This window comes from Elgaria multicarinata, chromosome 1 (assembly GCF_023053635.1).
Source record: "Elgaria multicarinata webbii isolate HBS135686 ecotype San Diego chromosome 1, rElgMul1.1.pri, whole genome shotgun sequence".
Lineage (NCBI taxonomy): Eukaryota > Metazoa > Chordata > Lepidosauria > Squamata > Anguidae > Elgaria > Elgaria multicarinata.
This window is the reverse complement of record NC_086171.1, coordinates 180,080,821-180,108,643: the sequence shown is the minus strand read 5'-3', so window position 1 is coordinate 180,108,643 and position 27,823 is coordinate 180,080,821. Positions and strand designations below refer to the sequence as shown.

Genomic DNA, 27,823 nt, shown 5'->3' with positions numbered 1-27,823 from the left:
AAGGAGGGAAAGGGGAGAGGCTATGGATCTACTGGATCCAAAGACCTCTTGGCCTCTCTCCCTGCCCCCAGCAGAGAGAGCGCAGGGGCCCAACTAACCAAAAAAGTTCAAAGGCGGCTGGAGAAGCTAAAAAAGGCCTCTATTGCTTTGCTTGCACTGCTGACAAGAACTCAGCAGGGCTTAGAATGAATGAAGGGCTCTGACATTGGAGCCCTGGGCTTCTGGACCATAGGATTGCACCGTTAAGATATTAGGCATTACCCGGGAGTAAACTCCATTAAAAACACTGGAATTTACTGACTAAACATTCATTAGAACATGGTGCCAATTATTTAATTTTAAAATATGTGCTCTCTGGTCTTGGAAATAGTTTTAGATGACTTATCAGCATTGGGAGCATTAGTGGAAACATTAGGACTCCTACTCTGTAAACTTGCTATATTTAGGGAGCAGTGTTGCACAAGGCATAGTGAGTCTGGTCTGAACAGGCAAAACATCACTAATGTTCCTTAATAATATGAAGTGAATATACCTCGAATGCAGTTCTATAAATTTTGATTAAAATTTCATAAACTGCTATTCTATTTCAAAGTATCCAAGGCGGGGTGCAGGAAAAATGCATTATGTTACTCGATGTATGTGATGCTTTACATAATAACGTACTTAAAAGCCCTGATGAGCTTACGGATTAAATTTCAACAAAGGGAAGACAGGAAAGAGAGAGGCAAGGGGAACATGATGAATCTCTTAAATGTGCAATTACACACATTTAGGCTTTGTTCCCTTTAGAAGTAAGGGAGGGTTCAGAGTAGGTGTTGGTTTTGAGGAGGGATTTGAAGTAATTGCTAGCACAATATTAGTGTTATAAAGGGGAACAAAGGGTAGAGTCATTTAAACAAGCCTGTGACTTACAGGCAGCTCAGGTAATTGAACTGAAATGATTTTATCTTGCAGTGCTTCCATTTTTGTAGTTCATTCAGGTAATTAGTATTTACTAAAGACATCATTTGGTTTCCACTATTAATACTAGTTGTTAGGATATTTCACTTTTATAATTAAAAGTACTTTGAAGGTGCAAACTTATATAGGACTTTTTTCTGGGTGAACATACAACTCCTAGCATGGCTGGCTGGGGAATGCTGGAAATAATAGGATTTTCTGTCTAAATATGCATGGAATTGCGCCCTAAGTGAGTCAGAAGAATTTCTGCTAGAAGATGAACTCAATGATCTTATAAGCCCCTTCCAGCTTTATGATTCTATGAAAACAACTGTTGGTCTGTGATGTTAGTAACTTAGCCTTTGTGCTTCATAAGTGAAGAGATCAGACTTGAAGGAGAAATGGAAAGGATGTTGCCAAATTTCTAAAATTGTAATTTAACCATTTTTAGGCAAAAAAATAAATACAGGGTTCCAGGTTTTCTGTACTTTCCATCATTTTCCTGCATGGGAAAATGGCTATAAATTTCTACCTTAAAAGAAATTTGCATCCAGAAACGTCCTCAGACATGTACAAATAATTAAACTTTCACAACTTCTAATTTTTCTTACCTTTGCTAGTTGTAGTAAAGGGCAGGGGACTATGTAGAGCACAGAAGCACTACCCCTGTAAAAATGTTGTTTATTGCCTATGTACTTTGAACAATAACTCCATAACCTTAAGAGCTAGAGGTCTGAACGTTTTCATGAAAATTCAGAACCCTAAATTAACACTTGTATCTTCTGTCTTTGTGCAATATTTTATTTTTGAGTTCATGGTATGATATATAGGCTATCACATTATATCTTCACAACAATTTTGTGAGGTGGGTTATGCTATGAGATAAGCAACCGTTCAAGGGTCACACCCAGTAAGTTTCATGGCTTAGTGGGGACTTGATCCTGTCCTCCTCTATTCCACATCCAGCACAATACCATTTTAACTTGGGTATCTGTGTTTTAACAGTCATCTATTTATATAAAAAAGTGTGGCATTAACTATTTTGGTACAATACAAAATACATACTGACAGCAATAAGCTGAACTACTGCAAAATGCACTTGATTAAATGAAAAATGATCAGTTGCAAGTAATCTGAAAGTAACATAATGATCATTCTTTCAAATAACTTCCTTGGCATCCTTTCTTCTTTTTAGTTAGTGATTTAGAGGTTCTTTTCTGCATATTTTGAGATTTTCAAATTAATTGTCTTTTGCAGTATTGAATTTGAAGAATAAGTTTCTTGACAACTGATGTTTAGAAAGTTTTGTGTTCCCTTGTTCTGATTTATCCTCTCAGTAATCAGGACAAGTTTAATATATTTGACATTAACTGTTTAGCTCACGGTTTCAGCAATACATGGTCTTCAGCGAAAGGAGTGTCAAATGTGAGAGATAGTTTTAAAATGTTTTTCTACTAAAACTGATTACTAGGTTGCAACAGGCCATTATAGCATAGAATTTGGTCTTCTACCTTTTTTACATTAAGGTGTGCTGAATTATCCTTATTTCTAATCTAGTTCTAAAATAATGTGTTTGTATTAACTTTCAAGATACAGTTAAACAGCTGTTTCCCAAATACACGCAAAGAGTTCTGTTAAAGTTCTCAGAATTGTGGAACTTCTGCACACAACTGATTGGATCCTTACTTTAAACTACATGTGTGGCCCTTTGGGTAGGCATGGTTTCTTGCTTGAATTATTCAGCTATGTGTGTTCTTACATTCATTACAGTAAAGCTATAGGCATAGTATTATATATTTTGTTGGGTCTGAGACTTTGAAACACAAATTATAATGGACAACAAATAAATTTTTTTAATTTTGGACTACAAAATGGGAAAATACATTGTATATGTTGAAAACTACAACAAACAGACTTCCTTTACCACAGGAGTCTGCCATACTTTATTTGTTGGACCTGCCAGTGGAAAATGGAGCTATTTTGATAATGGCTTGTCAGAATATAGTTGTGATGCTTTTAACTAAACAATCCAGAGGATAACACCCCTTTGAATATTAACCACTTTAAGGTAGGTGAAACATCTAGCTACATGATTGACACTTGGCATCTTTTGTTTTCTTAGAGTAGCTGTCTGTTTTCTAACAAAGCGTTTTGTTCATATTTATGGTAAGTGTTGCCTTTCTGTAGTATTTCCAAAACATTTTGAGATTTACTGCTTACTCAGTGATGATGGTCAGAATCTTTCTATATTATTACTGCGAGGGCAGTTGAAATTTGCTAAAACCTGCTTCAAGATGACTGGAATGGATGCTATAGATTTGAACTGCCCAGACTTGATACTAATAGGCTATATCCAATGTTACACAAGCATACTTTATCTCTTTTCCTTTCCCCTTTCTTTCCCCCTGAAGTTTGGGTCCCCCAACCTCCAGAGCAGATTTAGGGAGTGACAAAACTTAGGGAGAATTTGATCTGTCAGCTGCATCCATTTTGCTAGCAGAAGGGCACGGTTGGATACATCCCAATTAAGAGATTTCTGGTCATTGTCATTGATACTAATGCAGAGGGGTTTCTGGTGTCATTTTGCTGGATGAACAGATACAGCTGCCATAGTTGTAAAGTTGATATCCCTTAAGAAAGAAGAAATATTGTAACACAACAGGACCAAGAAATACAGAATTTTGTCCCCATATTGTTGTGGGTTTCTTGTTGAAATTTTCTTATTGTGCCCCTTTTCTTATTTGAAATACTGCCTTCATCTAGGAAGTTAAAGCACATTACTAAATTTTATAAAAATGTGGACAAAACTAGTGAGAGCACATTGTCATCTCATAATTTTATATTTTTCCCATCTAAGTAGTAAGGAATGGGTAATCAAAACTGGAAATGTTCTAGGCTTCAGGTTAACTGGACAAAACATTTTAGTACTAGTTTCTAGGAATTTGGAGTTTGAAGAAGTTATTGTATCTTCTTTCTTTAAATAGCTCAACAGCTTATGTAGCATACTCCCATCCATGTAGTAATTGAGTTCACCCTTGCTTAGCTTCAACAATGCTGTGGTTTCATTTGCACCCAGGAGTTGTGCGCTCATGTATGCAGAGATAAACCATCATCTCCTTAGACAATTTAATCCATCATCTCCTTAGACAATTTAATCTATCAAATTTAATATTTCGGTAAATGTTTAGTCAAATGTAATAAATGATTGGATGCTGAATAAATGATGGATACTTCTTACACAGCTACCCAAAGAGAGATGCAAACAATAATTGCATGTAAATTTTGCACCTTAAAACAAAATATTGTTTTAAATAAATAACCTTTAATTTATAACTAGTGCATGGGCCCAGCTTCACATGGATTGGAAAACCCCCTACTTTGCTTGCAGACTTCTCTGTATCAAACCTATGCCGTTGTCAGAGTTGGATACATCCCCATTAGATAGGAACCATGCCTGCTGGCACCCCTAGACATACCCCCTACCAAGGTGCCACCTTATAACCCCCTTGTGGGAACTAAGAGTTGACCATTGATGACAGGCTCAGCAATTGCATATGGCTTGGATCCGGAGATGCTCAATGTTGCTTCTACTTACACACAAGCTTTTCAGCATTTCTACCTTTCTGCATCCCTCTAAGCCGCCTTAAGGGTATAAGGGACTGCTGCTGGGCAGTAAAATCATCCACTCACCTGCTGCATGTATGTATGCACAGAAAGATTGTACATACACAGGCCACTTTGGATCCAATCCTGTGATCTTTCCAGGCATTAAAAAAAAACCTAAAAAGTTGTGTGTTAATTGTCAGTCAAGCAGTCAGTAACAGGCGAGATTGATGATAACCAGACTTATTTTTTGTGTTCGGATTATATCTATGAATGATTACATATGTTTAGTTGTATCCAGTGCTAGACTTGAGTTCCGTTTATTTCAATGGGGTTATTCTACATAGGAGTTACATTGGATAACTCATTGTTTTTACCCTGAAATTACCCTGTAGTACTTACATTATAGATCTGATGCTGGAAAGAAAGAAAAAGCTAAAGAGTGAGCCACAATGGAAAAATTGTGGAAAATATACTAAACAATACATACTGGCTCTTGGTTTGATTTTGACTTGAAGAAATTGACTTACAAATCAAATAAGGATCTAAATTGGACAGCAGTTATTTTTCATTATTAAAGGAAGACGTGCTAATTATCTTCACAATAGGAAACTGAAGATATCACTAAGGTAATGGAACTGCATCTTTCGTGGATTGTTGGTTTCGGCAACATGTTCTGCAGATTGCAAAAACTGGCTGGTTAGCATTCTCTGGTGAGCCTTGCAGCAAATACGGAATAGATTCAGTCAGAGGCACTTTGCTTGTGCAGTGGCAAACCTGTGTTCCACTATATTTATTTATTTATTTATTTATTTAAGTATTTTTATGCCGCCATTCAGCCAAAAAAGGCTCTCATGGCGGCTTACAAAAGTATTTCTTGACAGTCCCTGCCCACAGGCTTACAATCTAAAAGACATGACACAAAAGGAAAGGGGATTGGGAGGGGGGAGGAGGAGGGGGAAAAGGAAAGCAAATTCAGGCACTACAATCTTAGTTGGAAAGTTCAGCAGTTACAGGAGACAGCAGGAGGGAGGGGGCTCTCAGCTGGAGCTGGACTCAGGCACGGTGGAGAGGTGCCTGGCTGCTGCTTCCTCCCTCTCTGGTGGCCTCTGCAGTTACAGTTGGTAGCAGGAGGGAGGGGGCTCTCAGCTGGAGCTGGACCCAGGCACGGTGGAGAGATGCCTGGCTGCTGCTTCCTCCCTCACTGGTGGCCTCTGCAGTGACAGTTGGTAGCAGGAGGGAGGGGGCTCTCAGCTGGAGCTGGACCCAGGCACGGTGGAGAGATGCCTGGCTGCTGCTTCCTCCCTCACTGGTGGCCTCTGCAGAGACAGTTGGTAGCAGGAGGGAGGGGGCTCTCAGCTGGAGCTGGGCCCAGGCACGGTGGAGAGATGCCTGGCTGCTGCTTCCTCCCTCACTGGTGGCCTCTGCAGTGACAGTTGGTAGCAGGAGGGAGGGGGCTCTCAGCTGGAGCTGGACCCAGGCACGGTGGAGAGATGCCTGGCTGCTGCTTCCTCCCTCACTGGTGGCCTCTGCAGAGACAGTTGGTAGCAGGAGGGAGGGGGCTCTCAGCTGGAGCTGGGCCCAGGCACGGTGGAGAGATATGTGTGCCTCATCATACATGCTGTTGAAAACATGGTACATTCTTAGGTTTGAGTGTAAACCATTATAGGTGTACATCAAAATGGAACATGCAAAATAGCCTGAACAATATCAAGGACTCAGCTTGCGTTCTACTTCAAACTATATCCCAAGGAAATTAAATTGAAGGTATTTTGGAAGTAATGTCAACACTAATTCATTCAGTGATGCATTGTAAGAAAGGATGAGGGTAACTTTTAAAAACATTATTACATTGTTGTGGGAGAATTGGATATCATAGAGCACGTATAGTTTGCCTACACAGTATTTTAGCACAGGAAAGATGGAATTTTTGGTTTGATTTTCTTCATTGGTAGTATTTGCTATTTACACTACAGCCATAATGGTCTACACAAACATTATGTAAATGTAGTGTTTTGTCCAGGGTAGAGGTACTTCACTTGTTAGATCACGCCCTGTGTTCTGTGCTGCACTTCATTTTATGTAGTTGCCCTAGTGAGTGGTTTTCATGTATTCTTCTGAATACATGATGTACCCAGTTATCCTGTTCTAAAATGAGATGTGAAGGAATTGAGGGGAAATTAATTGAGCTACCCCCACTCTGCTACTTTGTGCCTAGGCAGGGAGAAAAAAAGTTACCAGTTCCTGCCACCAATTGCACTGCTTTAGTTTTGGAGCAGGAATAACTAGTGCTGTAAGTTCTACTAACATCTAAATTTTAACTATTGAATAGTTATTACTGGGGACGTGTAAATACTACAGTGGTAGAACAAGAATTACTTTTTTAGGCATGGTAGAAAGGTTGTGCAGCAAGCACATCTTTTGTTCTCTTCACAAAGGAGATGGATTAGCCAGATGTCATTGGACTCAACCTGACATGTACATTTAGCCTATTTTCATGGTGATTACTGCCCCCCTCCCCTGTTGGAGATCCAGATATTTAATGAGCAAGAATATTCTCCTTTTGGGAATTGTTTGCAGCTTAACTATTGCTGACAATATTGCAATGTTAATCATGCCATGGACGTTGCATTCACTCTATAGTTTCGAATGTTCCACTGTGCCTCTGGGTAAACCCAGGGATGATGGGATTTGGAACTCTGATCAAGCGATAGAGCTCAGAGAATTAACTGTAAAATAAAACCTTGTGAGTACAAACAAAGAGATACCAGGCTCTCTTTCAAAACACAGCTGAAGTTTGTGCATCCAGCAGAAAAGTATTGCATTTCAGAGAAGTGACAAAACTTTTTTTAAACTTCCAGGCAGTTTAGAAATAAGGATAATTCAGGGCTGTATTGACTATAGCCAATTGTGCTTGATTGCAATATCCACATAAGGAATGGAACACTCTTACTTATTGCATCTACACGTGTAATAAGGGAAATTGTCAGGTAAATGGCATGAATATGTGATAACTGTACAGTTAATAACAGCTCTGTAAATTGGTTGATTTCTAAAAAGTGGTAATAGGCATTTAATTTCCAATACTATGGCTACTTTCCCATATGGAAGGCTAGTTGCCTGTTTCTAAACAAGAGAAATGAAGTTTGAGCTATATGTACTACCTTATTGGTGTCCCTCTGTGCAAAAGAGAGATCAATATCTAAAGCAAAGAAGTCTGGTACTGGGCGAAATCTCCTTGGCAGCTCCACTGCCTCAGTCTCTTGAATAATACTGTAATTCTCAAAGTAATACACGGAAACATACCAAATGAAGTAAACTTTTTACATCCAATGTTGAAGGAATTACACAAGAATGAGAATAATAGAAAATTAGAAAAAAGACAGTCTTCAATCCAGCTACTGTTCCATAGGCGTTGTATGTGGTTAAGTAGCATGATAATGGACAGGTTTGCATGTTCTCATTGCATGCAATGCAAAAGTCAGTGAGCATCCCCAAATCAGTAATCTGTGCTGTGGATAGCATTGAGTATTACAATCTCATCTCATTCTGTGCATTTGCATCAGGTCACACACACAGCCTGCTTAAATCTGCATGTCTCTGCTGAAATAGGGCAAAAAGTTCAAAAGCATATTACAATATTATACTAAACATTAAATGTTTCTAATGCATACCGCATATGAGAAGACTGAAAGATCCCAAGAATAAAAGCATCATTTGAAGTAAAGGTATCTTTAAAAGGAAAAAGAAAAAAAAAGCTGTAAGTCTGAAAAAAGCATACATCTTACTTTAAGGACATCACTGGCTTTAACAGAAACATTTTTAAGAGCACTGAGAAGGTGAAAGTTAAATTACCAAGAACCTGAGTTTTGTTTTCCTGCTTATTTATTTAATATATATACTGCCCCATAGCCGAAGTTCTCTGGGCGGTTTACTACTCATGGAATAAACACAAGTTAGAAACTTATAAATGGATAGAAAACAAGCAATAGCATTTCTAAATCTTAGGTACTGCATTACTTTCTCAAATGTATGACTCAAAGCATGAAAAGGGAATTATCAATGACATTAAACACCTTCCATATAAAGCAGGGGTGAACAACTTGTGGGTCTTATGCTGTTTTGACTTCTCATCTACCATCGGCCCTAGCCGACATATGCAATGGCAAGGAATGATGGGAGTTATAGGTCTAGAAGTTGCCCACCTCTAATATAAAATATTAGAATTTGGGAGAGAGGAAAACCTGGTGAACAATAACCTTTATTTCATATAACTGAATTTCCTTAATATTAATCAAGGTTACAACCAAGGAGATAAACTACAGTGCATAATATCAGCTTACCACATCAGGTTCCAAAAAGTATAGAAAAATTAACGGAATTCGCTACATAAGGTTTTGGGGGCATAAAACCACCTTTAGGGGTATTCTTGGACTTAAAAAAAATAGGACTTGATTTGCTACATGGACTGTAGTATTCTCTAGTGGCCTGTGAAGTTGCAGAGGTCAAAGTATCTGTATAAGTAAACATCAGAAGCAATAGATGACACTGGACCCCAAGTATGGTTTTCATTTTAATATACTATACTGTGCAGTAAGTATACTACACTACACATTTTTGTTAATAAGAGCTTACATTTAAAACAAGGCTGAGGAACAATTAGCCCTCCTGTGTTGGACTGCAATCCACCAGCCCTAGCCAGCATAGTTAATGATGAGGAATTATGGGGGTTGCAGTCCAACATCATTTGAAGTGCCGTGCATTTCCTATACATGATGCAATCAATGGTCTTTTGGAAAACTAAATGATGCAGTCGATCATTTATATTGTGGTGCTACTGTTTTGAGAAGAGGATAGAATGAGTTGTGCATTGTTTAGGGTCCTATCCTCAAATGCAGGCATTCAAAAGGTTGGCTGGGTAGGTCTGTGGGCTGGAGAAATTTAAATAGGTTGTCAAGATGTTTGAAGATAACTTGGTAGGATGTAGTTTGTGGTTGGCTATTCAACTACAGATTTATGACTGTTTTATGATTAACTAAAATATACCTTCATCATATGGAAAGAAGTCACCTGTAGAGCTATTGAAGTATATTTGAGCGAATTCACAGCTTTGTGTATTGATTCACCAAATAATGCAGCTTTTCACCTTGGGACTTTGTTTGAAGGACAGAGTAGAAAACTCTAAAATAAATGAAGTAAAATATCCAGTGAGCTGCTTCTACATGTATTAATATTTGAGCATTCTCCCTGTTATGCTAGTCTCTCAGTAATTTCTATCGCTAATTAGGAGAATACATTGTAGTGATTCAGTAATGTTTAAATAAGCCATGGTGGCTTAATTCCCTTGCTAAGCATGCCAGGGGAATTCACATAACTGCCCTTGCCTGCATGGCTTGCCAGGAGGCTGCCGCTTTTGAGAAATCCCATCCTTTCGCTGCTGGAGGGTGCCAGCAGAAGGCAGCGTGGGCTTTCTGGCAGCCATTCAGCTCACTGGACCCGCCCTCTACCTGGGCTTCCGGTGACCAATCAGTGGTCACTATCTGACTGAGAACGCTTCTGCCTCGATGCTGGAGCAAGGACAGACTCACTATAGTGTAAAAAGTCAGGGTAAGTCACCAACTTTTTAAATCATGGGAAAGCCCTACGGTGGCTACAAGGTTACTGCTGCATAATGTAAACCTGGCAAGGGTGGCTTGTTGCATGTGGTTAACAAGCCACCCTGGAACAACCCTACAACAGCTCATGGCTTCTGAGTGCTTGTTAACCATGGCAACAAATCACCCTTGCTAGGTTCGTGTGAGATAGCAAGCTCAGCTGGAGACAGTAGTTTGGCAAATTATGCCCCCTGACATGCACGGTGGGGGAAATGAGCCTCCGTAAGGTGATTGAGTAGCAATCAACTGAGACCAGGTTTACATAATCACAGGGATAAGTTCTCAAATTTGGGTAAAACATAATGGAAGATGCTTGAAATGCAAACTAAAAATATAGAAGGAACATTCTGAATGAAGTTAAATAACAAGTAAAACCTCTGACTAATAATTGCAAAGTAATGCATGTATCCTAACTATGTATGCAGTTTTTGGTTATAAATCGATTGGGGAGTAAGTTGCTAATAACTTCTGAAAACATCAGCTCATCATTTCTGTGATCAAAAGTTAATTAGGAGCTAACTAATAGCAGGCCAAGAATAAGAAATAATCAAAACAACACTGCTTCTATAAACCCTGTGTACCAAACATTTTAAAGTTCTAGTTGTGCCTTCTCAAAAAATATATACAAATTGATGGATCTTAAAATGGATATCAATGTTCAAGGGTTCTATATTGAAGGAAACAAGACTTTCATCCCTAATATGGAAAATTAATGATCTGGCTGTAATATGTCAGTATTGTAGATGAACTTAGTAGGGACTGTATTCCTATTCTCAAAAGGTGAATTTGAAAAATAGCAGATAAATCACACTTTTCACATAACTCAGATTGCAAAGTCCAGTGACACAATTATATCCGAAGAGCTAGACATACAGAAATATATATGGCTAAAAAACAGCTGAAGCCTCATGCATATGATCCCCTTTATGTGGTCTAACGACCAGTTCTAAGTGGAGGTGAACAGAAAATATTTTACTCCTTAATGATACTTTGCTTAACGTATCTAGAACGTTAAGCAAATGAAGTACATGGTATATAAAATCCTTTGTCAGAAATTCAAGGGCTCAAACCAAAAAACAAGTCTGAGCTTAGGCCTAGCTTAGTAAGGAGTCATGAATATTGTGCTCAGGTTATAGAACTCCCTTCAGATGTAGAATGGATGTGCAGGTAGGATGAAGCCTCTAGATTTCTCAAGCCTAGTATAAATACTTGTACCTTCTGCCTGTGGTTCGTCAACTGAACAGTACTTTCTATGCTTCAGGATCCAACTTCTACAGCTTAAGTCAGTCTAGCCACTTAACTTGGGCACATGAGTTCCAGGTGCAAATTGAGATATGGCCAGCTCTAGTCTCGCCTTTAACAACCCCAAGTCCAGAAAACCCAATGGAGCCTGCAGAACTAATCTTACATGAATTTTCTTTGGCAACTGAAGGACAAAAGTCATGGCATTTTTCTCTTTCTTGAAAAGTTTTACAAAGATATTGGTGCTAGGAGAAATTTGATGAATACCTCCAAGAGAATAGTTTTTAAAATGGCTGCTCACATCCTCATAATCATGAGTAGGCAACCTGCTTTAGAGGATGTTTAGTATTACATCTCCTCACAGCCCCAGCCAACATGGCCAATAATCAGGGAATACGATAGTTGACCAAAATGTCAAGGGGGGGGGGGGAACCAGGTTGCCTACCCCTATTGTAAAGTATGCTTTTTCTTCAAATCCCACTGCTTTACCTAGACTTTTCCTAAAGAATCATTCTCAACTTACTTGCTCCTCCACTACCTCATCCCTTTCACTAAACAACAACAACAACAATATGAAAGGGGTGAGAAAAAAAGCACCTGGTGGCAGTGGAGGAGCAAATAAGTTGAGAATGATGCTTCAGGAAAAGGCTAGCGAAAGTAGTGGGATTTGAAGAATAAGCATAGCTTACAATAGGGATAACGATATTAATTCATTTCTCTACCACCCAGTAGCCAAAGTTTTCTGGACAGTTCACAACAATAGTCAGTACCTGCTCTCATTTTCAACTCCACTCCATCCCATACTTGTCTGGCATAGACTAATACCTCTCAGTATGATTGTGTCAGTATTATATTTATTCATTACATTTTTATCCCACCATTCCTCAAGGAGCTCAGGGTGGTTTACAAAGTTTTCCCCTTCCCCTATTTTATCTGTGTACAGTAGACATATGCTTATGTTATCACTTCTGGGATCAACTGGCTGATAACTAACAAAATGTTAGGCTTGGCTCTCATGAAAGCCTGGATTCTCTAATGCAGATCAATCTTGTGGAATGGCAGACTGCCATAAGCTGATATGACTTCAAACAATAGTGAGAAGAAGGAAAGGAGATATGAAAAATCCAAATAACCCTTGAAGGCATCTAACTCCAGCCCAAAGTTCACATACCTATGGGCAGTATCCTACTCTACCACTACACTTCTGCTACTTCTGTTGTGCTATCGGGACTCACTGCTAGCACAACAAGAACTAGCGACTCCTGAAACAAGCCTGTAAACAGACATAAAGGCTTGTTTTTGGATGAGGCACATCAGCAGAGCTCCTTTGTGGGAGTTCCACTGACCTACTCTGTTCCAGAAATGAGTGTTAAGTTGTTTCAGGAACCATTAATTCCTCTCGTGCTAGCCATCCATTCTTCTAGTGTGGCCGGGGTGGGGTGGGGGCAGTGTAGGATACTATCCTGTTACAATTTTTTTAAAAGATACAGTTAAGTGGAGATGTATTATTTCCTTCAGAGCAATTTGGCACACTGTAGTTTTGTGGACCCCCGTGGTATATGTAATGAAAAAGAATATTTTTTTTTTGTAACTTGAAAATTACTAGAATAGCACCAAATACTGTTTTATAGCTAACTTGTTTTGGCTTACAGCTTCAGTCAGCTGAAAATAGAGATGTGAGTTCACCAAAGAATGTTTTGTCAGTCTTGGTCGTTCTTTGATTTGGATGACATGACAGCCCACCATGGGTTAATTAACCACCAGAGCACTTGCTGGCCACCATTATGAATAAGCAAGCCCTGGCTTGGCGATTGTCATAGCTTGTAGAGTTGTCCAAACCCAGCCAGTGGGGGTCTGCTTTAGGGTTATGTGAGAGTTCTTTAAGCTTAAATAACCCCTGACAGCTAGGTTCACATGACACAACAAGCCATAGCAGCCCTTGGCTAGGGCTTGCATATTCATAATGGCAGCCGACATGTGCTGTAGTTTTTCACGGGTAAAGGAACCTGTGATGGGCTGTCATGAGAACTGGCCCAATGTGTGTACCAGTCTAACATTGACTAGAGCAGTGATCTTTAACAGGTCTAGACCCAAGACCCACCTTGGAGTCCTGAGCTGCCACATGGCTCCTGTGCGCAACATTTCTTCATGCCCAACATGGTGATAACAGCTTTGTCACGACCCCTCTGGACTGATCTTGAGATCCACGTTTGACTGGACTAGGGTATACATCCTTGAGGATGGTTTTGTGTCTGGTGTAATTGGATCAGGGACAGGCAGCAGTACTTGATGGAGATCGCAAATAGGAGTATTAGTTTGGTTATGCTATAGCCAACTCCTGTTCAGGCATGAAAAACTGCTGCTGCTTGTACCACACGGCACCATACTACAAGTTTGTCGCCCAGTTAGTTTTTTCTAGTTCCTTCCCTTGTAAACACTTAATTTGCATTTCAGGCAGGAGCTATAAAATGTTTGGGATAGATGTTTAGTAACAAGAAAGAGAAACGTGATATAAGACTTAATGTTCACATTCTTGTAGTCTTAATTCAAACCATGTAACTAGAATATGAGTATTTGAAAGGATTCCATTGAATTCATGGCATCGCTGAGATTAGATGGAGCTGCCTGAAGAAAGTAATTGTGTGCAACAGCATATTTCTTTTTAGTAGAATGTCAGTAAAAAGAGCAGCATTACATGTCTGAAAGCCAAACAACTGACAGAATAGACTTTTTGGGGGGTATTTCTATCCTTTCCAATAGAACATGTTTTCAAAAAATACATGGTTTGGGCTCGTTCTTCATCTCCTAATAATCAAATTTTAACTATTTTGAATTGATAATGAGGCTTTTTGTACAATCAATTCTATAAAACATTGGGTGGGAAATCCATCTGTATATATCGTAACTGTAATAAAAGCAGGATTCATATTTGTTTCAGGATTTGTTAAGACTGATCCTCTAGCCTTTCTCCAACTTGGTACCATCCAGATGTGTTGGACTACAACTCCCATTGTGATGGGAATATTAGTACAACTTATCAGGGGAGCATCTGTTTGGGGGAGGCTGCTCTGGAGTCTAATGGAGGTCTCCATTTCAGAGCACAAAACTCTTGCCTATAAAACAATGTTTCAGGAAAGAAGTACTGTATACAACCTGGGGATTTCAATCCTTGCACTGTTATGCAAACATTATTTAGAATACGTACATTGATAATGTTCTGAAATTATACTAAATTATACTGTTGTATCAGAGGATAATATTTCATGCAGAGTGAGAGGATGTGCAGAAAACCATGTGCCCAGAATGCATTTTAAAGTCCATTGGCCTTTGCATCAGTTACTCAAATGAAAGTGATCCACACTTTTTTTGCCAGGTATATCTATTTTATGGGGAAATCCTATTTTTCCAGAACTCTTAGTAATTTGGTGTTGGCTTTTTAGAATCAAACTTAATACACTCATTGTAGTAATTAGTATGAGTAACAAACACCTGTTGACTATTGTCTGACTTCATTGATGGTTAACAGTATACTTCACCATGAAAGCATCATTTTGAGAACAGCTTTGAAGGTGTTTTTGCTTAAATATTTTGACTGGTATACGCTGAGTGTTCTCCTTTGTACTGCTCCAGAAGCAGTTGTGGTTGTCAGTTCCCCATCTTCCATCAGCAACACATGTAGTCTTGATTTAAATCACCAAGAAGAAGAAAAAACAAAATGTTCCCATTTTAAAATGTATGTATTTCCAGAACAAGCATTCCGCGAGGGTGCTCTCTTGAGGGGAGAAGTACCACTCAAGACAATCTTCAGGTAATCTGACCTCAGTTTACGAGGTTAATACCAGCACTTTCAATCAGGCCCAGAAATGGGCTGGCAGCCAACATGGATGGCATAATATGATCATGTTGCCCATTCTCTGTTAACAATCTCGCTGCCCTATTTTGGACCAGCTGTAGTTTCGGGAATGTTTTCAAAGGCAGCCCCATGTATAACACATTACAGTAATCCAGATGAGAGGTCACCAGACTGTGGATAACTCTCTCTATCCAGATAAGGGCATAGTTGGTACATCCCCTAAACTGATAAAAGGTGTTCTGTGCCACCAAGTCCACTTATGCTTCTAGTGACAATGCTGGAACCACGAACACTTCCAAATTACATACCTGATCTTTAGGGTGAATGCAACCCCCTCTAGAACAGGTGGAACATCACTTAGCTGGGCAGATGAACCACCCACTAACTAACTCTGCCTTCTCTGGATTGTCTCAATTTATTGGCCCTTATCCAGTCCATTACAAGGACTGGTTCAGAATATCCAGTGACTCACCTGGATTTGATGAAAAGGAGAGATACAGATTGGTGTCATCCACATATTTGTGACACTTTAGTCCACATCTCTGCATAACCTTTCCCAGCGATTTCATGAACTTATTGAGCAGCATGGGGGATAAAATAGAGCTTTGTTGGGCCCTATGGCATAACTTCCAAGGGACAGAGCAATAACTCCCCAGCACCAACTTCTGGAATAGACCATCCAAGTAGGGGCAGAACTACTTCAGTGCAGAACCTGCTATTTCTGAAACATTTTAAACAAAAACTTACTTCTGGCCTGCATGCACTCCCTTTTCACCTATAAAATATAGCTGCAAAGTGGCAAATAACTTCCTTCCCACCTTGCGTGCTGGAAATCCCCCCCTCCACTGTATAGAAGTATAATGTTGCATTCACCTTTTTTTACATCATTTGGAAAGGCCCCAGTGATAATATATTGTAATGAGAGGGAAGTTCCACTTTACAAAGAAATATAGAACTTCTGCATTGCAAAGTAGAATATCATGAATGAGGATTTTGTATTTTTCTCAACTTAAAATAAAGTTTCAGTTTGTAAAGTAAGGTACCCTCTGCTTTATAATAAAAGCTTTTATTTGCCTTCTACTGTAAGCTAAGGAATTAATCCTTCCTTTTCCTTGAGAGTAATTGCCTTTTGAATAGTCTTAAGGAGAAATTCTATAGATGTTTAGACAGAAAAAAGTCCTAGAACTCGCAGCATGGCCCAGCCATTCCCATATTGGCTGAGGAATGCTGAAAGTTGTAGGACCTTTTTCTGTCTAGACATGCATAGGATTGTGCCCTTAATATCTGTTCATTTTGTCTAAGGTCATGCTCATTTAAAATTGAATGAACGTAAAAGCAATTTCATTTATTGCAATTTCATCCATAAATGTAAGAGAAAGATGAGAGGGTTTAAGCTTTCCAATTTAGTTAGAAAGTTGCAACTTTGCTGACCCTCTTCCAGTAAAAACAAATGAAAACAACTATTTGCATTTACAAATCTTAGCATATCATGGAAAAGGATCAAGCCTACCATTCATCCTGACATGCTAGTTTTCTACTTGAAGGGAATATTTCTTTAAATGTGTCTGAATATTGAGACATTTTATTCCCAACACGCTTGCTGAAATGGTATAACAGATACATCCTATGAGGTTGATAATATAATTTTTGTGAACAAGGAAAAGAAGCTTCTGGTTTTTATATTTTTCTTTAACAGGAAGAATAGAATACAATTCTTTATTCTTCTAATGCAAGGTTTCCCTAATTGTGTTGTATGTGTAATGGTTTATTAATTGTATGTATACCCTGGCAGTAAACAAACACCTGTGGCCTAATTCAGCTAAAATTGGTGAAAACTAAAGTTCCTTGGAATCTATAGAGCAAATTAGTCTTGACTACCTTAAGCTTTACTATTTTCCAGTAGGACTTAATACTGAGTAATCAGGGATTGAATCACACTATAATTGTACTATATTATTCTATGTCCTACTGTATTTAGAGGGCTTAGTTCCTGATAAATGTTCATAGACCTGTAGCTTTAGTCGCTAACTCTAGCTCTGGCCACAGTTACCTGTGTACTTATTACCTCCTGTCTGGACTACTGCAATGAGCACTGTGTGGGGCTGCCTTTGCAGACAGTCCAGAATTCTGTGCCAGTTCTATTAGCAGCTAGAATGCCTCCAGGCCCAATTCAAAGTGCTGGTCTTAATTTTTAAGGCTGTGATGTGCTTGGTACCAGACAATTTGAAGAACTGCCTTCACCCATACAATCCTGCCCATAGATAAAGATATGCCTCGGGGGGGGGGGGGTTGTCTTGAGTGCCCACCATTAAGAACAGTGAGGTTGGGTTGCACAAGATAAGGCCTTCTTGGTTTATGACCCCAAAATTGTTGAACGTCCTTCCTATTGACTTGTGCATTGCCGCTTTTGCACAGACATTCAGGCAAGGCATGAAGACCTTCCTCTTTATTGCTGCCTTTAATCTGAGCTTGTCATTAGTTTATGTATTTTAGAGCAGCTTTCTCAATGTATTTTGTTAGTGCTTGCTAATGTGGTACTTTTTATCCTTGTTTCTTTCATTTCCTCTTGCTTGTACATCCCTTTGTGAGGGTGTAGCTCCACAGAGTGGCTAAAATTACATTTGCTAGAATGTAAATTAATTATTCTTTCAGTGCTGTAAATGCATAGCTGTAATCACTTTAAACCCATTGAAGAATCTGCCAATGCAAGGTTAATGGCTTTATCCTAGCATGTAATGACTTAGATTAAGTATGATGTGGACCTTGTGGCGTATATTATTAGCATAAATGTGGACAATCGTTTATGTTCCCTTGAAGCTAATTATTTTGTGGTCAGAGATTCAGTGTGTTTTAGTAGTCAGATTGAAGTAATTTGGCTCATTTGCATACCGAAAGCATATGTCTGACTTGGAGAAGTGTTGTACTCATATTATTAGTGCATGATAATAATGTGATTCATTTTGTGATGGCTGTTTGTGAGAATTTTTACTCCACCTTTTGACATCAAAAGAGCTTTCAGGGCTTACAGATTTTATGGAATGGGGTATTAAGACCCTTTTAACCCAAAGGAGATGACAATAAAAGGGTAACTTGGAATTCTTAGAACAACCAGTGGGCCACTTCCATGGATTGGATTTCAACTGTATCCACTAGAGCAGCTTTCCCCAACCTGGTGGTCTCCAGATGTTTTGGACTTTAACTCCCATCGGTCCCAGCCAGTGTGGCCAATGATCAGGAATGTTGGCAGTTGTGGTTTAAAACATCTGTAGACCACTCTGTGGGGGAAGCCTGCAGTAGAGGTTACATTTCTTGACACAGATGTTCTCCCATCACAAAGTAGACTGCAGATAGTTATGTCATTTATACATCTTCCATCTACCTGGGCCACCAAGATGTTATGGATTGCAACCCCCATTAGCCCTGGCCAATGGTTAAGGATGATGGCAGTTGTTATCCAAAACATCTGGAGAGACCCAAGTTGTGGAAGCCTGCATTATGTTGCAGCAAATGAGAAAAGAGGTTGTAAGAGCGGGTCCACCAGACATTAAAAGCTGGTATCTCCCCCTCACATCTCTTGTACGGCAAGTGGCTTTTTGACAACATTGGGGGTCGGCATTTACTTGCCCAAAATCTTCACAGGATCTGAACTGAGTCATCAGACTTTAGGACCTGTACAGTAAGGATACATCATGATTGCTCAGTAGTACTCTAACAAGTACTGTAACTTCTTATTGCAGCCATCCCCAACATGGTGTCCTTAGATGTTTTGGACTACAACTGCCACTGTCCCTGACCATTGGCCATGTTGGCTGATGGAAGGCTGCCTTATAAAATGCATCCCACATCTTGTGGAATTGCAACCTCATTTATATCTGCAAAGAGTGATGTTGGATTATAGAAGCTGTATTAAATTTAAAAATTGGGACTTTCGTCAGTAGGGTTGTGAAGTTCTTCAGCACACTCTTTGTTTTGCTCTGACAGTTCTGCAGAGGTTATTCTCCTTAACCTGAAATTGGAACTTGTCTCATGTCCCAAACTTCATTCAAGTGAATTCAAAAAAGGGCTAGTCTTGTGCCTGCCCTTCAACAAGTTTAGATAAAATACTTTGGATGTCTGAGGGCTATTGATTAACTGTAGGCCTACTGAAAGCTTCCCTAAGGTGCAAGGCTCCCTGATCATGGTTTCTTTTATAGTCTGAGCCCTAATAAGGCTTTCATATACAAATTCACACTCAGTCTGCAAACACTCTCCTAATTTCTGAATCTTAGGCTCCAGGGTTGCTAAGTCTCCTATCCCATGATTCCTGTAGGGGGAATAGTCTACTGTGGGAGAGATGTTTAAGAACAATTACAAAAGGAGGATAGTCCCAGGGAGGCCTGAAGGGCTTCATGAAGAGCAAACAGTGCAGGGCCAAGAATTGTGCTCCAATGGTTGAGAACGGCCCTGGTTGGTAAATCATTATACATGCATGAAGGATTTATTAAAGCACTTCATCAAGCCAGAGAGCTTCGGCTATTGGGCGGTATAAAAATGTAATAAATAAATAAATAAAATATGTTTGGGAATGGCTCAGAATTACTTCATCCTTAGGAGACTCCATAATGGTCTTAATGGTGAGATGGATCAGAGGTAACCCAGGCATCAAGGTTTACTGACAGTGCTATTCCCAGAGCTCTCATTTTCTTAAGAGAAATGCTAAAGGCATGATCACTACCAGGAAGCCCCCACCCCCTTCACTTCATCCCAATAAAGAGAATCTAGGAAATCCATTCTAATTTGTTCAAGTGGAATATTCCATGCAGCCAGAAACTATAAGCGGGGGTGTTGGGACTTAAAAGAAGAGGGCTGCACCCTAACTTCTGCATGGCTAGAAAAAATGTTTTAAAAGGACACTAGGATATTATACCCTAAGTGATCGATCTGGTAGTGAGAATCGTGAGCAGTTTGTAATGCTTAAAGGATAATACTTTTCAGAGACAACTAGCGGCTATGCTTACCGAATAGTATTCTGGATGCTGCCATCCAGTAGTGCAGGCCATTCATTTATTTGAATCAAGGTATTCAGTTTTCTCTCAGAACATAGTCCAGAGCTCCCATATTGTACTTAAGAATTACTTAGAATTCTTCTTATGCTTCTCCTTCAAGCAGCCTGGATTGCACCAGGAGGCTGACCTTATGGCACTATGGAATTCAAAGGGTTTATTTATTTATTTATTTATTTATTTATTTTATTTGCCATCCAATAACATAGTTCTTTGGGCAGCTCACAAGGATGGTGGTTGCTCCAACGGTGGGAAGTCTCCATCCTGAATACAATACAATATAGTAGTCAAGGAGAAATCCTGGCCCTTAAGGCATGAGTTATTTACCCTCATTGGATCATACTTTCCTTTTCTTCCAGGCCTTTAAATAGCCTTTTATGATGGCAACCTGTAACATATCCTTATCGTCCTTTGCTTTTAGTAGCAATACTGTACTGTCAGATATGTGAGCATTTTTGTACGTTTTTGAGAATCTAGTGCTTCTCTATGAGATGGGGTTTCTCTGTTTTACTGCTGTGGTTGCCTTAGCCAGTAGTAGTTTGCAATGAAAAGTACCTAGCTGAGCAGTAGCACCTACAGCAACAATAGGAGACATTTTTCTTATCTCATAGTTTATCTGGGGGAATGTTAGGCTACTTCCATCTAGCTAATATTTATTTAAAGTAAATAGAGAAGGGGGAACCTTTCACACCTATAAATGAGGTTAGCTTCCTGGAACAGCAGATATGCCTGGAATTGATATGTTGAGTGGAGATTATGGAGGAACTTAGAAGATGTATTCTTGCAAGACTTTTTGTAGGTGAATTGGCTGATGGGGCTCTTATGGCAGAGGAGGGAAGTTCAGGAGGAGGCTGAGCACGGAATGGAGGGCCACATGTTCCCCATGTCTACTAGAGGAAACAGAGAGTGTCAAGTCAACAATGGGTTCAGAAGATATGCTGCTATTCTTGGGTTGCCCTGACACCACTTAAAATGTGGTAAGGTAACATTCTACAATCATCCTTTGCAGTGAGTTTGGGAAGCCTGCATGGTTCCCCATCCCACCACCTTTGTTGATATCAGGGAAACATTGATCTTCCCCTGCCGAGCTCTTTTCTGGTCCAGGTGGCTGCTGGCATTAGGAGGTAATACACACCCTGAACAGTATCAGCATGTCACATCCTTGGGTAGTTGCTGGGGCCTCAGCTTCCAAGCAAGGCCCCCTATGGTGTTTACCCCTGTCTGGTGGGTTGGAGTCAACACTTAATTTTCTACAATGCCCATGATGTAGCTTTGGGCCATTTGTGGGAAATTTCAATGGCAGCTCCAGGCCACCTGGGGTTGATCAAGAGCACTGCTGTTGCCCGGTAAACCCACTGAGACCCACTGATAAAGGGTGCTCCCCAGAAGACCCCCCTCAAGCCTGGTTCTGGCCCTGACACTGCACTTGCTGCTTCCCTCAATGCTGTCTGCTGCTTGCCTCAGACTTAGCATCCCACTTTGCCTCCACTTTCCATGTGCTTTTCTCATTTCCACATGTGTCCATTCTACATCTAATCCTCCCCTCCTCCCAACATACCCAAACTGCTTCTTCCCTTGAGCGGTGTGGTGACCATCACAACTTACTAATACCCAGACTGGGCTTGGGATGTTGAGGCCCTTGTCACTGCACTATTAAAGGGTGATGCTCTTCTAAAGCAACACACTTCTTCATGCATGTAGGCCTATACCAGTATTGGTTCAAAAATACACACCATAAACGAATAGTAGAGATTTGGGACATAGTGAATAACATTTTAATAGTGCTGTTCATTTTAGTTTTAGACTAAAATTTAGAGGATGTATGCATGCATTGATTCCTATTGCCTTGCTCCATGGTTCTGGTCTCCATGTTGTCCATGCCTGGTGTTTATATGTATGTCACGAGCTTGTAGCAGTGAAGCCTCTGATGCTAGTTGAGTGAGCTGGTATGGCATAGAGAGTTCATGAACTCTGCAGCTGCCCAGGGAATAGCTACATGTTAACCGCCAAATGCTGACTAAAGGAAAGGAATGTTGTTGGTTTGGTTGTGATTAAAACCTCACAGATTCTGTGGCTAGAGGTATCTTCGTGGCGCATGCTGACGCCTTAGACTAGGTCCCAGGAAGAATGTAAGCTAAATAACAGAAGGCCCAGAGTCAAAGTGGCTGAAGAAAATGGGTGGAACAGGCAGTGGGCTGAAAAATACGAGTCCAAGGGAAGGTGGTGAGTGAGGATTGATAGATGGGCCAGAGGAGATAGGGAATTGGGATAAGAATGGGCCATGATAGGAGAAAAAACATGGTACTTAAATGAAATGTTGGGGTTTGGGCTGAGCAGTAGGAGTGCTAAGGAGGCTTCCCAAAAGACACAGTAGCTAAAAGTCATGAAATAAAGTGGCGCTGGATATACAAATTGGAATCCAATCAAATAATGAGAAAAAGAGAGCCAAGGAGAAAGTGTGATGGAGCAAAAAGCTGCAGTAGGGATATGCTATTTTGGCATGAAGGAAGTGGACAGACTGGGGACTGTAGACCAGGAAGAAAAGGGAGCATTGGACTACTAGTTCTAAAGCCTCTGGACCAGGGTTGGGCAACTGGTGGCACTCCAGATGTTTTGACCTACAACTCACCAGCCCTTGCCAGCATAGTCAATGGTGAGGGATGATGGGATTTGTAAGCCAAAACATCTGGGTGGCGACAGTTGGCACCCTGGCTTCTCTAGATTGGCAAAGAGCAGTTATTGGGTGGTATAAAAATGTAATAATAAATAAATAAATAAATAAAGAGCTGCTGTGCCTTGGGTGTTGCATTAAAAGGGAGTCTTGTTGGCTGCAATTTTTGCTGTCACTATAGCATTCCTACACGGTATTAAGGCCATTAAACAGTGGGTGGGAGTTGAATTCATTAATATGAATCAGCCAGGCCAATACATTAGGGGTAAGCATCTAGTTTTGTCTTTACTTTTTACTAGAATCTTTCGGATGTTTTCTCTGTGTTCTGGTAATCATTACCAAAGTTATTTTGTCTCTTCGTAGTACTGGATTTCGAGCTATTCTACATGGTCATAATGTAGTTTTCTCTTCAGTTCAATAGTACAAATTGTGGTCAACATGTTAGTGTAGGTTCTTTTATGTAAACTGGCTGATGTTCCAGTTGGCAGTCCTTGTTAAGATCATGTGTGCACATCATCTCATTGTGCGGATGTAAATCTGACTCAGTAGGGTGTTTCATTGTTTTGAGGCAAATATTCTTCCATTGAAATTAATCACTGTGCTGAGGAAGACGTACTTTAAAAATAATGCCTCAGTTCAGACATTATGTTAGCAATCCTCCAAACCCTTGTTTTGAAGATTGCTAACATGACGTCTAATTTCATTCACTGTATAATTGTTTTGCGCTGTTATCTAATATTGAACTGGACATTGAGACACACAGTTCTGTTACTGAAGTATTTCCCCCCCTGTAAAACAATTCATATTTGCAGTTTGTAGTGATTTTTTAAAGCTGCTTTAGTAATGTTGATGATCAAAGTAACCTGAATAAAACTATCTGGCCATACAAAGTAATTTTGTAATTGAATAAGCTGAAGTGCCTTTGCAGTACTTAATACCGTGAAAACCATTCCATGTATTATGCATTTTCATGAGATGAGTCAGTTTGTAGGGCTCATTTCTAAGGTTGTAGAGCTTATTTCTACAGCAGCCAAATCATATTTTATGTGTTGGTATAATCTATATTCAGTCTTATTTATATTGGTGTGTTCAGGACAGGCATTTGTCCTGAAATTGTGGTACAGTGCCAGTAATGTGAGGATATGGAGGTGGGAGCACATAATTCTTTTGTCAGAGATTGTGAAGAGATGATGGGAGCCAGTTCAAATTGATATGAGCACTTTTGGAGCTGTACAGCAGTAATGTATGTGTGGTCTATGTGGTCTAAGCTCTATGGTCTTATAATATGGGGTTACTGGAGTAGTCCCAGTCATTTGGGTCTGTTATGCCTTTTGAAATATTTACTTTTAAAAAGAAAACTAATGTGTTATATGGTCTGAATGTTTGATAGTTGATACACTTTTTACGAAACTTGAACCATTCTTTCTGTTTTATATATGAAAAGAACTTCTGTGTAGTTATTAGTATGAAACCCACTAATTGTCATATTTCATGCAGTAAAACATAAATGTGATCACTGCATGTGAAAATTGTAGTTACATGCAGTTTTCATACTAGTTCCTAAGCAGAAATATTTTTTGATATCGAAAATTTTGCTGTATGAAACACCCTTTAACGTTGAGTACCAAATCGTCAAACCATTTAGAATTGCTTTCTTACTGGTATTTTTAAATTTTGTATTCAGCTATAGGGCCCATTTAAGGCCTCAGCATAGAATACAACCATAAGAAACGTCTACAAAACTAATAAAGAAAATTATGAACAAAAAAGTGTTCTGAAGAACAGTCCTGATCCCATAATATTATGATTGTGAACATATCATTTAATTAATATTCACCATTCCTCTTTCAATCTGTTTACAGATGGCTCACTGCGTGACCAAGGTGGAACTGTCCATATCCTGTGACAATCTGATTGATAAAGATGTTGGCTCAAAATCTGATCCTCTGTGTGTCTTGCTCCAAAATGTTGGTGGAGACCAATGGACTGAAGTAAGGAATTATTTGTAGTAATAGGAAAATTATCTGAAGCTGGCAAACTCTGTGGGTATAGATTGGTTTTAAACACACTCCATTGCACATTTAGACAGGAAAAAAGTCCTACAATTCCCAGCATGGCCCAGCCAGAATAGCTGGCTGGAGGGATGCTGGCAGTTTTTGGTGGTTTTTTCTGTCTGAACATGCATAGAATTGCATCCTTAGACATGGGCCATTTCTACACCTGCCTTTTATCCCAGGATCGTCCCGGGATCATCCCTGTACATCCAAATGACACACAGGGGATCCCGGGAGCAGGCAGGGACAATCTCTCCATTTTCCTGGGATAATTCTTAGGTGTAGAAAGGGCCATAGAAATGACTTCCAATGAAGCGTACTTTGCAAATTTGAGCAGCAAATTATTTATTTTATAGAAACTTTTATAAAAATGACCACAAAATCTCACATGAGTTTTGCTTGTACACCCCAGTTTTCTTAATAGAGAGCTTTTATTTAACATAACCTTTTCAAACTTGAAGCTTTTATAAATTATTTTAATGTTAATTTCCTTTTATTTATCTTGCTAAGTAAGTGGGTTGGTGTTGAGGAGGGAGAAGGAAAGGGAAAAGAAGCCTCTCATGCAGCCCTTTGGATCCTACCCAGAGTGGTTGGAATTCTAGAATATTTTGCACACCTAAATCTATTGCACCAAGTCTCTTCACTGTGACTTTCTGAAGCTGCATTTGGACACAGTAAATCTATCATTCAAACACTTCAACAGTTAGTGAATTTGACTGTGATAGTCTAATTATTCCCTTCTTCGAACCTTTAATATACTATTAAAAACAACTCCAATAACAATATGTAGACTGTACATTAATGCCATTTTGAAGATCATGTGATGTATGGCTTAAAGCACCTACCAAAAGAAGAACATCAAGGATTGCCTTGTGCATTTTTGCTTCTTTGGTTTCAAGTGAGAACATCAATATGGCAAACAAGTGTCCCTGAAGCACAGCTTACCAATCACTACTAATATTACCCTGCCATATGCAGGCACAGCAGAATGTTACAATGGGATTGTCTTATTCTGAGTCTCACCTTTGGTTCATCTAGTTCAGCATTGTTTAAACTCACTAGCAGTGGCTCTCCTGGGTTTCAGACAGGAGCCTTTTCCAGCCCTACAAGACTCATCACACAGGGGAAAATCATATTTGCTCACCATCGCTTCTCCTCCTGAGCATTTGTCCCTCATTACTTTCTCTTTTGAAAGAGGAAGTAAACAACATGCATGTGGCCCATTCAGTGGGCCATTTTGATCCCGCTGCTTCTCCTGCACACAACAGGAGTTAGCAGCAACTTCCGTCTTTAAAAATATGTCAGACTTACTGAGGTGGGTTTTCTTGTCGCACGGAGAAGGCTAGAAGGGGCAGAAGGTGCGCAGGAGGCAAATGACGTTGTGAGAGGGACCCACGAAAATCTGTGAGTGCCCAGCAATGAGCGTGCAATAAATCGCTTGTCTGATGGAGTTGCCAGTGGAGATGCAGTCAGTATTAAACACTTAATAAAATGTGAGTGGGAAATGAGCCAGAACTGGCCAGTGAAGCTAGCAGAAGGGAACCACTGACCTGTCCTGTTCCAGCTTGTTTCTGGGGTTACTCTAGGAAGCACCTTCTTCTTGTTGTGTCAGTAGTGGGTCCCAAACACAACTTGCATAACATTAGATGCTGTGAGCAACATAAACACAACTTGCATAACATTGGATCATGCCCCAAGTCTTTTGCAAAACAATGTGGCCCTAAGCAACTTTCCATTTTTGTTGTTGCTACAGTTGGATCGAACTGAAAAAATAAAGAATTGCCAGAACCCTCAATTTTCGAAGAAGCTGCTGATAGATTATTATTTTGAGAAAGTTCAGAAAGTGAAATTCGGTATATATGACATCGATAACAAATCATACGATTTAAGTGATGATGACTATCTTGGAGGAGCTGAGTGCACCTTGGGACAGGTACTGGAAAACAAATGCTGACACATGCTATGTACAATAGTAAAAGTAGGAACAGAAGTGATTTAATTTTTCTTTTCCACCTCTCTGTTTTGGAGGGAGAGGGGATGGAGGACTCTGTAGGCCAGTTTCTTTGTTGGATGGCGGCTGACAGCAGTCTTAGCAGCTTTAACATCAGTTATTTATTATGTGACTGCTACATATATAAAGAATTCCATTATAATGTTGTTTTCACGCTCCCACCTCTAGGCTGGAAGTAGATGTTACGTCTGACATATAGTCACTTTCAGTAAAGCAACTATGTGTGGCATAATATTTCATTGCAAATTTCCCTACCCCCACAGGTAGCAGCCATTAAAGTGGAGCAAATGTTAAAATCTATTTCTCATCACACCTTTATAATTCCCTTGACATGTATCTTGGTTAATGCTTTGGGAAATCATTATTAAATTTCAGACTACAGGGCCTTGCATAAGTACTCACCCCTCTTTGATTTGTCCACATTTTGTTATATTAAAACCTGGAATTAAAATGGAGTTAATTGGCATGTTTACTGTTTGATCTACGCAACATATTTAATACTTTGAAGGTGCAAACTATTTTTATTGTGGCACAAAAGTTAAGCAAACAAAAACAAACTGGTATTTGTTGATTGTGTAAGTATTAATTTTTGTAATGAACAATATCCCTTTTTTATTCTCCCATTTCTGCAAGGTGCTGTATATAAATAGTATCATGTTGGCAGTATATTAATAGGCGTCTTCTTGGCATTTAAAATACCTGCCTTCATGTATCTGCTGGAGATGGCATATAATCTTATATGAAGTTCAGATTT

At 39.6% G+C, this 27,823-nt stretch overlaps 1 protein-coding gene across 2 annotated transcripts in view; it reads left to right on the top strand.

The window, feature by feature from the left end:
* LOC134411032 (RNA-binding protein 12-like) overlaps window positions 1–27,823 on the top strand; it is a 58,587-nt gene that overhangs the window by 15,052 nt on the left and 15,712 nt on the right. For both annotated transcript variants that reach the window (XM_063144620.1, XM_063144611.1), the window contains 2 exons: window positions 24,867–24,995; window positions 26,812–26,991. In XM_063144620.1, coding sequence (XP_063000690.1) covers window positions 24,867–24,995; window positions 26,812–26,991 — 309 coding nt within the window. The remainder of the gene's footprint in view (window positions 1–24,866; window positions 24,996–26,811; window positions 26,992–27,823) is intronic.